The sequence below is a fragment of the Primulina huaijiensis genome, chromosome 13 (genome assembly GCF_012295235.1).
Source record: "Primulina huaijiensis isolate GDHJ02 chromosome 13, ASM1229523v2, whole genome shotgun sequence".
Classification (NCBI taxonomy): domain Eukaryota; kingdom Viridiplantae; phylum Streptophyta; class Magnoliopsida; order Lamiales; family Gesneriaceae; genus Primulina; species Primulina huaijiensis.
The window spans coordinates 19239352-19251385 of record NC_133318.1 but is presented as its reverse complement, the minus strand read 5'-3'; the positions used below and the strand labels follow the sequence as shown (position 1 = coordinate 19251385).

The 12034-nt window shown below is 35.8% G+C and overlaps 1 protein-coding gene across 3 annotated transcripts; it reads right to left on the bottom strand.

Annotated features, from left to right (window-relative positions):
- Positions 1 to 1248: 1248 nt before the first annotated feature.
- On the bottom strand, positions 1249 to 11799 carry LOC140991359 (uncharacterized). Of its 3 annotated transcripts, none has more exons than XM_073461275.1 (21): positions 11032 to 11799; positions 9887 to 9958; positions 9597 to 9801; positions 9422 to 9518; positions 8773 to 8868; positions 8584 to 8673; positions 8328 to 8465; positions 8156 to 8239; positions 7969 to 8050; positions 7788 to 7847; positions 7651 to 7710; positions 7391 to 7568; positions 6584 to 6797; positions 6411 to 6468; positions 6264 to 6320; positions 5897 to 6142; positions 4676 to 4740; positions 4506 to 4562; positions 4317 to 4410; positions 1909 to 2049; positions 1249 to 1806 (listed from the first exon to the last, which is right to left on the bottom strand). In XM_073461275.1, the coding sequence occupies exons 1-21, from the start codon at positions 11755 to 11757 to the stop codon at positions 1678 to 1680; spliced, it is 2949 nt and encodes a 982-aa protein (XP_073317376.1). In that variant the 5' UTR covers positions 11758 to 11799; the 3' UTR covers positions 1249 to 1677. The 3 variants fall into 3 exon arrangements, with proteins under 3 accessions (XP_073317376.1, XP_073317377.1, XP_073317378.1); XM_073461276.1 differs by having other exon boundaries at positions 7391 to 7557; positions 7658 to 7710; XM_073461277.1 differs by lacking the exon at positions 8156 to 8239.
- Positions 11800 to 12034: the final 235 nt, after the last annotated feature.

Sequence of the window (12034 nt, the reverse complement as noted above, 5' to 3'; positions counted from 1 at the left end):
TCAGCTACCCTGTCGAAAAACTCAAGCTTATCAAAAGCACGATGAAAGTGAAATAAGATTGAGAGAGCATGGATAGTGTGAGTGAGAAGTGACTTGTTTAGTGCACGTGCCCTCATGCATTCTTTATCTAGTCGGGTTGGATAGGTGGTGGGAATTACGATTGTTTTAGCATTGAATATAAAAGTAAAATTTAATTATTTCAAGAACTTTGATTCGGAACTAAAGAAACTTTCCATTGATGGTAATGGTTTCACTTAGGAGTCAAAAAAAAGTAAGATGATGACTCATTTGGCAATTGATGTTTTGTGTTTAAGTGGAGAGGGCTGATTACAATTTTTTTATGGGAAAAAGGTGAAAAGAAGAGAAGATATGGGCAGCCAATCGGGGATTGAATAAGTCATACGCTAAGCCATGTTTTATTTTGATGAATGGGAATTTTTTGTTTATATTAAGAACATTGCATCTTAAAACCTTCAACGAATGAGCCAAAGAGACTTTATTATTTTATTTTGAATAAGTGAAGAAACTTTTGTACCATAAAATAAATATACTTAAAATGAGAGGCATGGTCGATCATCTTTTATTTTTTTTACCACTGTTAAATGATTCGACTGTTGGAACATTTTATATACTTCTATTTTGCAGAGTACATTTTAGCAACATTGAATAACTTGTGATAGGAGTCGTTTATTACAACATGATTTAAATTTTGCTGATAGATATCACAACCAGAAGTTCACGTCACTCCATTTATTATGGAAAAAAAATAAAATTGAAGGACAAATAAATCTTCACAAAAAGTACCCATTTTAGTGAGTGAGGATCATATCTATGGCTATCTGACACAGCTTATCTGCTCTCAGACGACTTCAGAAGTAAAGAATTCAATGGGTATTGTGATACTTGATTCTAGCAAGTAATATATTTGCTAGATGTTTGCCATCGCCAAATATTGACCATATCCCTATAATTGTATTATTTTTTCCCACATAAACCTCAATTCCCGGAGCTATATTAGACCCCGACATAAATCGAATCAGATCAAATCTACTGCAGATGGAGATTCAAACTCGAACCAATATGCAATTGATATCCCAATACGTACTTAGATTGGGACACACTGATCGGTACATGAAAAAATACCAGCCAATGTAACACAGTCAGAAATATCACATGTAGCAGAGGACTTCATTTACCCAAAAAATGTTTGCAGCACCTAGCTATATTGATCAGATAACAAAAAATTAGTACGGGGAAAATTGAAAGATCCATACAGCGAAATATGATTCTTCAGATACATCATATGTGCACCATTCACAGAAACACTAATTAGACCATTTCCGGCATCCAAGAATTATTTACAAGCAGTTAAAAATCACAGCAAAGCACATAAACAATTGGAGAAACTCACCGTTACGTCACCAAGAATTAACAGCCAATGACATTTTTACAACTCCCATATCCCCACATGGCATAAAAAGCCCTCACGATGTTTTCTAGGTCCTAAGAACTCATCCACGGTTAATCAGCCTCACGGTGTTTTCTAGATCCTAAGAACTGGAATCCGCAGCTCCTGGTTAACTGGTCAAAACTATGAAGATAAATTAAAGTTGATATACAAAAACCCATTGAGCCAATGAAGAAAATGGCTTCGATGGCTTTGCTTTGCTTTGCTAATCACTGAAAGGAAGCATCAGAATCTTCTTTGTCTTGATTATCAGTACAACATTTTGGAACTGGTTTTTCTAACATAGATGTCCCCTTGAAAGTTACCATTTGCCAACAGATCTTTTTGTAATTCAAAAGCTGCAAATGTACAAGACCAGAATGGCAGGTCAAGAAAGATCGTTAGCTGTAATACATTCAGTTCTATTTATGAAAGAGTCGACGAAAAGAGGCAGAGTGTACCTGTTCTTCTGGTATCTTTTTAAACCCAAACTTCTCCGTCCATATTGATTTCGCTTCATCGGTTGCTGGGAGAACAAAGGTTCCGACATTCAGAAATGCAAGCAATTTCTCGATGCACGAGTAAAGGACTTGGAAGTATCCCTGGAAAGATTTGAATTTCATGAGAAGTGCTACAAATACTTCAACATTATGAGTTATGACAAAGATCTAAGGATATCTTGATGCAAACAAATTAATAATCCCTACTCGTGCCACCTAACCTAGGTGCTAGATTTGACTAGACACTAACAGTGTGTATCAAACAACAATCAAGGGAAATACCCCTAGAGTATAACATGGATCACAAAGAGCAAAATAGCAGGGACATAAATAAACTATACGGACACCATATTCAAAATCTGAAATTAGGTTTAGCTCAACAATAAGATATTTCAGGCAGCATCCAAGATGCAAGAATCCTCACTAGATGGCCAACAATTAGCGAAATTGTAGCAGCCCCATTACTTTCTGAGTGAAATGGACATCTATATAGTGCGTGAAGTTCTCAATCTCTGTGCAAAATTTCTGAGTCCAATCAACGTAATCAGAGTTTTAGCATTCATGCAAAAAAAATAGAACAATATCATGAGGTGGCAAATGCACAATTTCACAACCATAGTTTCCAAAACCACCAGCCACGAGGAAATGGTAAATGTTCTAGCTCCCAATTTCCAGTTTTTTGGCATTTTAATGATCTGCCTTCAGTTAATTAACTTCTTTCTATGGCATCAATAATCACCCACACCAAATACCCTATACAATCGTGGAACGTTAATGTTTTTCTTAAGTTCAACGGTTCAACCATTTGTCAGTCCATTGTATACCAGCAATTTATGCATGATAACCAAACAAGCTTCTATAGCTGCTGTATAGCTGTTACTGTACCACAGAACACTTGCTTGGCTTGTTTAAGTTCTCTCTTTAGAATGGCTCCATGAGCATATTGTACATTTTTTGTTCTGCATTGCTAACAGGTAATAATGACATTCACCTAAAATGAAGTACATTTAGGACAAGGAAAATTCAAACGAAAACAAATTAAAAATAAAAGGGTGCCTGTGATGAATGCTTTATCGGAGGTAGACAGCAGAAATTGGTTTTTTATCTATCTATCTATGTATTATATAATAGTTGCACACCTCATAATAACCACTTTGATGTGTTAAATCACACCAAAATTTCTTCCCATTTTACCCACTATTATATAATAATTGCACAACTCATAATAACCGTTATGGTGTGTCAAATCAGACCACATTTCTTCTCATTTTACCTCAAAATTTAACCCACATAATCTCAGTTCTCCCAAACATCCCCATCCTTTTTCTTTCTCAAATTTAATCAGTTATCAATTCTTATTAATTTATCCGTACAAATTTTTAGTCACGATTCTCAAGTGCACTTATAATTAGAGAAAAAGACAATTAAATGTCATGGTTGTTAAAAGCGAGTGCCTAGGGCATAGCCAGGCGCACCCATTGCACCTTGGTAATTGCACATGTGCATCTTTTGAAACAAGCGTGCGCCTATGCTCAGGCGCAAGGCCTGGGTGAGGCTCAAAAGCGAGCATCTCACGAAGTGGTTTGCAAATTTTGCACGTAAATAAAAATTAACTCAAGCCCAACCAAATTAGAAACTCAATTACCAAATCACATAGCTATTTAATGATTAAAAAAAACCCTGCATTCATGTAAGTTTTAACTATGTGCAGCAACTTATCAGCTCCCTCAACTTCTATCTGCGATTCTGTGTGCAACGCCCAAAATGCAGCGATTCAAATCAGGCAATAGGCAGCCCTCATTTCCTTTTTCTTTTTCCAATTGCTCTTACAGCTTACTGCTTCCAGTTTCTTTCAATTCCAGAAGTTTTTTTCTGTTTATGATTTACGTTACATTATCTATTAATGAATTTTTATTTATAATGTTTACTGTTTTTGTGAAATATATTTAACTTATTTGATATTGTAGTAAATCACTTTATATATGTTGAATTTCAAAATTTATGTCAAATGCATTTTATTTCGATAAATCGCACACTTCTGCTTACGACATGCGCATAAGGCTCTAGGATACGCTAGCACTTTAGTACGCCTTGTGCCCTGAATAACTATGTTAAGTGTTTAACTAAATAAGAAAAATAATATTATCACTGTATAAACTATATTCATTATTACACACACAACGCGTGTGCATTATTCACTAATATAAATGCAACTTCACGAAAATCATCATCTATATACTGGTAATCAAATATCTAAATTTAGCAATCTCCCAAAACCCAAACGATCAAAAACATAGACAAGCCAAAAACCATTGGAAATGTAACACAAAAAGGACTACGCTTGATGAAAAGAAATAAAAAAAACTTACCCTGCCATGGTTACCCTTACGTGTAGCAGCCAAAGGGAGTTCAGCTATATCATGTCCAAAAATTCGCAGAATCCCTGCTGATACAACTATTGAACTGCAACATATATGTAAGTGTATATAAGCAAGAAAATTAAATTATCCAAAGATGAAAGGATAAAAATTTACAGGAATCAAAGTAACCGTGCTTACTTCACAGTCAATATCGCACAATACATTCCACTGAAGTCTTGACCTCTAATATTCCTCCTGTCATGGAGAAAGGGTTGAAAGGGCGAATATAGAGGAGGACAAGAGCGAAGACATGAACATAAATAAGAAAAGCATACAGAGCAGAGAAAAGGCAAAGTATTAGTCAATACCCATAAACCATGGAGGGAATAAAATCTCGTCCTGTTTCTGAGTCCACAATTGGGTCAAAAGAATCCTGGAAAACAAGTTAATAAGCAAATCCAATGATGCACATTTGTCTTATCCACAGAATAACATTGATGTATCAGAAAATGAAGGAAAAAAATTGAGCTTAAAACTAAAGCAAAAATAAAGTAATCAAAGTAATAAATATCAATTATCAGCTTAACGGTACATAATTTATTTGGGATGACGGTTGCAAAAAATACAGCCAGAGGAAATCATAGAACAACAACATTTTGATTCTGATATACTAGGAACAATGTCATATAGCTGACTGACCCCTATTTTGGTAGAGAGGGAATATAATTTATTCACACTTGAACTCCAAACCAAAGCACATTATCTAATCTACCATCAAGATAATTTTGGTTTGAAAAGTTATTGCACGGGACAACAACATGAAAAAGATCTTACATGTACCATTATTTTCATGGAAAAAATTCACACGCAGTTGAAAATTATACGTTAAAGCTCCAAAAAATAGAAAAGAACGTAGGAAACTATCAATTATTTTTGTTTTTCGTTCATTATTGGATTGAAACTATTTATACATGAAAGCATGTCAGACTAAAAATTCTATATAAAATGATTATTTCCTAAAACCTTGGTGTCAGGATATTAGTGTTCACTCCAAAGCTATTACAAACCAGTTCCAAAGTGAGTACACCCATAGCGCTGACGACTGGTTAGTTTGACTATTTCTAGTACAAGTAATAAAGCTTGGTATTGAATTCTTCTTACTTTTGTGTTTACAATAAATCTAAAAGGCAAAGGCTGAATATGTGTCGCTATGGGTTAGTGGACCTTCACTCATGCACAACTTAATTCGGTAGGAAATTTTTTTAAGAAACATATAATTGTTTAGGTTCTGTTACGGTTGTTTATTTTATATAAATAAATAATTATTGAATTATCGTGATGCCAGATGATATTTTCGCAAATACAAAACAAAACATGTCCAATCATTTCTAGGAAACTAAAGTAGAGTCACACTCCTAAATCAATAAATCTGTGTTCGTCCTTCAACTAGAGTCATACTTTTAATTTACAATTCAACTCAAAACATTGTGCGTCTAGCATTGCAAGTATTTCTCAGATCTTGTCATTGACCAAACTCAAATCTTGTTAACCGGGAAAATGAACAGTAAATATGATGCAACAGTTCTTACGTGAAATATAGCTACAGCCTGGGACAGCAACACTCTGGTTTCCCGAGAAGTAATTTTTCCATTCAAAAGCCTCCATCTCATATCAAGATCAACTTCAGCAACTGGATTCTTTTCTACATGCTTCTTCCTTACAATATTCAGAGAAGAGTCCGGGATCTTTTCAGCCCCAGCATTCAACAAATCCTGGAGTGCAGAATACATTCTCTTGCAATTCAAAGAACAGAACCATTTTCCTTTTGGAAGCTCCTTCACAACAGATGCTTACAGATTCAGAGAAAAATACAAGAGTGTAGGAACAAAAAAGGCAATTGATCAAAAGATCAAATCTGAAGTAACTCATCCCTCTAAAGAATGAGAATGTGCGCACCTTTAGATCAGCCATCTTGCATTTTTTCAAACAGCCTACGTGATATTCCTTTTCACACTGGGAATACCAAATTATTTTTTAGGGTATGGTACAACCATACAACATAAAAGAGTAAAACAAAAAAGGTAAAAAAGGTAAGAAATATACCTGATCACACAGTAAAACAGTACGAGGACCAAAACCAGATTTACTAAAATCATAGCCTCTGCAAACGTAGTAACTTCATATATTAATAAACACAATATAACTACAATGACTATCTAACGTCAGGGAAATTCACAAAGAAAAATATAAGAATCAATTTGTGCCATTTGTGTAACCTGCAGATAACACATGCTATCAATTCAGCTTCTTCTGGGTTTTTGACAATGCGAATGCAGCGATTTGTTATCTGCTCAATGGGATCAATACCTAGAACTCTTCCAGCCGCAACAGCATTTGAATTGTGCTCAACAAACCTTTCCTTTTGGAACTTGTTCTGGCAATAGGTGCAGAACCATTTGCCATGAGGAATACTCAACAAGGAGGCACATTCTGCATCACAAGAGAGAGATAGCGGTTAGACATAAACTCTGTAAGAACATTGCATATCTCTAAATGTACAATCATCGAGAGAATTTCAAAAGAAAACCCAGAATCATTTTGAGAAAAGCGGCATCAACTAGAAGCAAGTATATCATGGAACAAGGTTCATAATGTTTTCCATCAAAGTGTCGCACAAAGATCTCCAGTTGGCTTTCACAGATTAAGTTCAACTATCATGGAGTCACATAGGATTTAACATAAACGGACATCGAAGAAGGGTTGTGCTAATTTGATAAATATACAGTCTACAGGATGTACCATACAACACCATAGATGCATTCGGCAAACAGAGATTAAAAAATTAAATTAAATAGAAATAAAAATTGCTATGTTCAGACATCGAAGACTTGCTTAAAAACTCATGCTTAAATAGAAAATTATTGCATGCCACCCAAATACAACACAAGGACGTACATAAATATATATATTCAAAAAATGTGACTCGCAAAATTTTCAAATAACAGAAAAAGGCATGATTCTTTAGGTAAGTCTATGAAGGAAAATTTTCATCAAAATATGCACATCATAAATCTTAACTTCACCTTTGTGGAAGGCCCTGGGACACCCATCACAAAGCACAAGTTTCCCACCATCTGCACAAATGATGCACAAGTCATCATTGTCATTTGCAGATAACTTGCGCCCTTTCAACAGGGAGACAGCAAATTCATGGAGGGACACCCCATTAGAAGTGTAGATATACATATAGCTACAGAAAAACTATAAGGCGTAAGGAAATTAAATGGAAACAACTAAATATTAATTCAGAAAGCTGACATCTCGCAGAAAAATAATCAGAGACCACATACGGTTTCCGGCGGGAGGCACGACCAGCATGAGCCTCAAACTGAGATGGACTAACCTGCTCAAAGTAGGTAAAAAGAAATAGTACATCTGGTAAAATACGGAGCATTTCAAGCACAACATCAACACAAGTACCAGAGTGCTGCAGCATCGACACATTATACCCGATCCCATTTTATAGCCGTCACGCAATTTCTACAAACAGACAAGCGAGTGATTACAATGCTGAAATAATCTAATAAATAGATGAATACATTCATACATAATGTGGGTATGTGGGTAAGCAAACAACACATAAAGCATTTATCTGAACCACCTTGCCATTAGAATAATAAGCAACTTCAGTTCCATCTGGTAATCCACCGTCTTCAAAGACCATTCTGTGCATTTTCTGATCTCTGCGAAGACCCATGAACATTTTCTAATATGGCACGTAAACGAAGCATAAATAAGACAATCAGATTTCTATATGATTCAGAAAACACCACAGCTAAAGTACAAACTTTTTAGTAATTTTTGATGAACTCTTTGATTTCATGGATATGTGAGCAGATCCACGTTTTAAGGGGTTGGACGTCCTTGAAAACCTATGAGCCACAATGAAACAGTAAAATAGATAATAGATTATTTGGTACTACAAATCAAGACATGCAAAGAATAGTTATAAACACCAACTTCTTTAAGATCTTTCTCGTATTGTCGTTCCTCGTGGATCCTTGCGGAGAATCACTACCATTAGCATGTAAATCAAAAGATGACTTCAAATGGCTAGCCAAAGCACTTCCAGAAAATTTTGAGACTGGTTGCTGATGACTTGAACCGAGCAGAATGAAATCAAGGAGGAAATGTATAGGATTAAAAAGGATAAATAATTCAAGTGTCAGAAATGAAAATCAATGTCAATTGACTTAAAAGTGAGAAAAATATCAACATTTTCATTGTCTTCTGCTGGCCCCTCATTGTTGAAATCTGTAATGAGGATCTTTGTGGAGATTTTGTATTAGACGCCAACTCTAAATGCCTGTAAAGGGAAAATAAATGGAACAAGTTCACCTTTACATTCGCTCTGAAAAACAGCAAAGGAAATAATTGAGGACTAAGACCAAAAGATGATACATACTTTTTTCTCTTTCTTCCTCGACGACTCTTATTTTTGGGAGTGTTATGCACTTTACCATTATCAGAAATTGTCAAGCCTAAAAGTGGCTCCAAAGGCCTGGAAGCACCAAGGCAACAATTCAATTAAATATTACGAGAAGTACCTAGCTTTAAGATTATCGAACTTGAGTTCATCAAATTTAAATATTTATCGCATATAATTGACGAAGCTAAAAACAAAACTCAATGGCACACCATGATACAGAATTACAGATGCATTTACTGTTTAAATTTAGGAGCTTCCATACATTAACTTCCCAACATTAAAGGATACGAGGTAAGTATAGAGCTTTAAGAGTCTGAAAGTCAGTTTAATATCAAGTTTGACATTAAAATTTACAACTTCAGGCATCCTAAATCATCCCCACAAATCTTTGTGCGTTATTTTTATTTTACCATTTGGACCTCATTTTCGAAATCTGGCAATCTTTAATGCCATTGTACAACTTCATATTTCTTAAAGTGATTCAACTTTATGGTATTCCTAGCATTAAAACTTCCATCTTGTGATATAACATTTTCAACAGCCTCAAAATCATTAGAGTTACGTGGCTTGTTATCAGCCAATGGAAAAGAAATTGAGTTAAGACATTATCGTCGGCAGAGAGTACCTAGATTTTGTACATTCTGCATCGACTTCAGAATTCTCAATGATCATGCAAGAATCACAAACCGGTTCCACCTCTGAAGCTGTTGCAAGAAATGACCCTAGAAACCATAGAACATCGATTTTTTCTTCAAAGTATAATAGAAATCGACATATTACAGAAACAAATTTATACACACCCTGGCAATTCATGCAAATAACAGATTCCTTCACAGGCATGGGGCCTACAAATTTATGAATTGTCTCTTCTAATGTCTTTACAGATGACTTTCGGCATTCTTTGACAACATCGAGGAGGCTTTTTCCATTCTCTAAGCATATATACTGTGAGGCGCGCCGGTATGATTTACATGCATGAATCTCAAACTGACATGGTGGAACTACCTATAATGTAAATATATCTCTTGAATTCATATGGCTCATACACAAAGAAGAGAATTGGACTCAACCGAGAAATTTAAGTTCTTACCCTAACTCCCTTGCAGGAACTGCACGAACACAATATTCCAGTATCTTTTATACTACCACGTAGTGGAAATCCCTATAAAGATGATATGTCCAATCAGATGCAACAAGCAGGAAAAAATCTTTGGGCGAGGAATCGATATCTTCAATTTGAAATCTCGTTATAAAAGTCACATCTAAAAGCTTTACAGTTCAGGAAAGTTTCACTTTTCGACTCAATACAAGTTCATGTGAGTATTCATGCATCTCAGATTCTCAGTCAAATCAAGTTTCCATGAGTTGGATTAGCATGTGAAATGCTCATCTGCTGTTTTCATCATATAACCTTGTGAGAGAACAGACATATAAGAATCATTTTCATCACATTTTTCATGACATTTTCCAACCAACACGTAAGTTTATTATCCTCATTAATTTATAAAGCCTCGGCATTCCAAATACATGGTACATGACATAGATGATTAAAGCAATTTCGATAATTTAATTCATATAATATGACAATGACCATGATGGACGTAAAGTTTAAAAATATTTAAAGAGAGAAATCATTTGTTTTTCCTTGACCGTCTTGTTGGATTTTTTAAATTTTCAAAGGGGGGAACTTAAAAAAAATCATTTATCTTTGCTAAATACTCATAAATGCTAGCATGTGAAAATTACATGAGATGCAAGATTGCATTAAACACGCCAAGTCGCATCACCTCTCTATGCATGAAAATATAACCTGCAAGTACCCAAACAGTCACAACAAGATCAATTTGTGTAATTGATTCTATTCTGCAAAAGAATCAAGAAAGCCTTCTTCGTTAGTTTGATTTCAAGGAATAGTAAAGTTGCATTTAAGAATTACTAAGAAACTATACTTGCCACTCCATGGAGAAATTCTAAAACAATTTATGTATCCTATCTGTGCGATTATGATCTATTCTAATATTTTAATGGAAGGAGGAATAATATTTCTCAGCACACGTTATAACTCCTTTCCAAAAGGAACTCCATATTGGACCTATGGAATAAGTTACAAAATTTCTGAATAATTGCAAAAAAATTAAAGTCCAACGCTAGAAACAGTAACAATAACTAATGCAAAAATTTTAAGAAAAGTCACTCGAATAATAATCAGCACAAAATGGTTAGAGAGAAGAATACCCTCTTGCCGCCATTGTAGAAAACTGGATACCCTTCCAGCAATCCAGTCTCAAAAAGATCCTTCACTGTTGTTGGCCTTCCTTTTATCGCAATTTTCTTAGAAATCCCCATCTTCCTTGCATTTGGACTAGTCATCCCACTCGACTCCTCACTCTCCAATCCCTCCACTTCCAAAGAGAATGCATCTTGTAAACCCCTAGACACCTCACTCTCCAATTTCTCATTCTTGGACTTAATTATCGACCTCGTAGACCTTCCTGTTCCATTGCTCCTCGCCGCCGCAGCAGCAGTAGCAGCAGCCACAAACATCGGCTCCTCTTTTACTTCAACCTCCACCATTTCACCATCTACATAGCCAGAATCACCCAAATTACCCTCACTCCCACCCGCATACACCGAATCACCACCATGTTCTCCATCTTCACCATTCAAAACCACGGCCTCGTCACATTCGCTGCAAATTCCCGAATTACCCCTCACTTCACCAAAACACCGGATTCGGGCCCCGCTTTCACTCTTCAACCTCTTACTCCTTGTATATACAGCGAACCCATTCGCCTCACTAGGCCGAACCCTAGGGACATAGCCTTTGTCTGTACAATCCGACCCGTCCCATTCAGACCGGCTCGGGTAATCGGATCCAAACTCCGCCCCCTTAATCTGAACTGAACTCTCATTTTTCAACCCTAATTCTGGATTTATCACTGCTTTATCGTCCTTTTCCATGATTGTTCGATCCACTGATGCTGCGGAAGTGAACACAGCAACATAAACAAAACGTTCATTTTAGAAAGAATCACTTGGACTTGGGCCAAATTAACGTTTTACTAATGGTCTGACCCATTTGAACTAAGATCGCATTTTAGAAAGAATCACTTGGACTTGGGCCAAATTAACGTTTTACTACTGGTCTGGCCAATTTGAACTAAGGTTGCATTTTAGAAAGAATCACTTGGACTTGGGCCAAATTAACGTTTTGCTACTGGTCTGGCCAATTTGAACT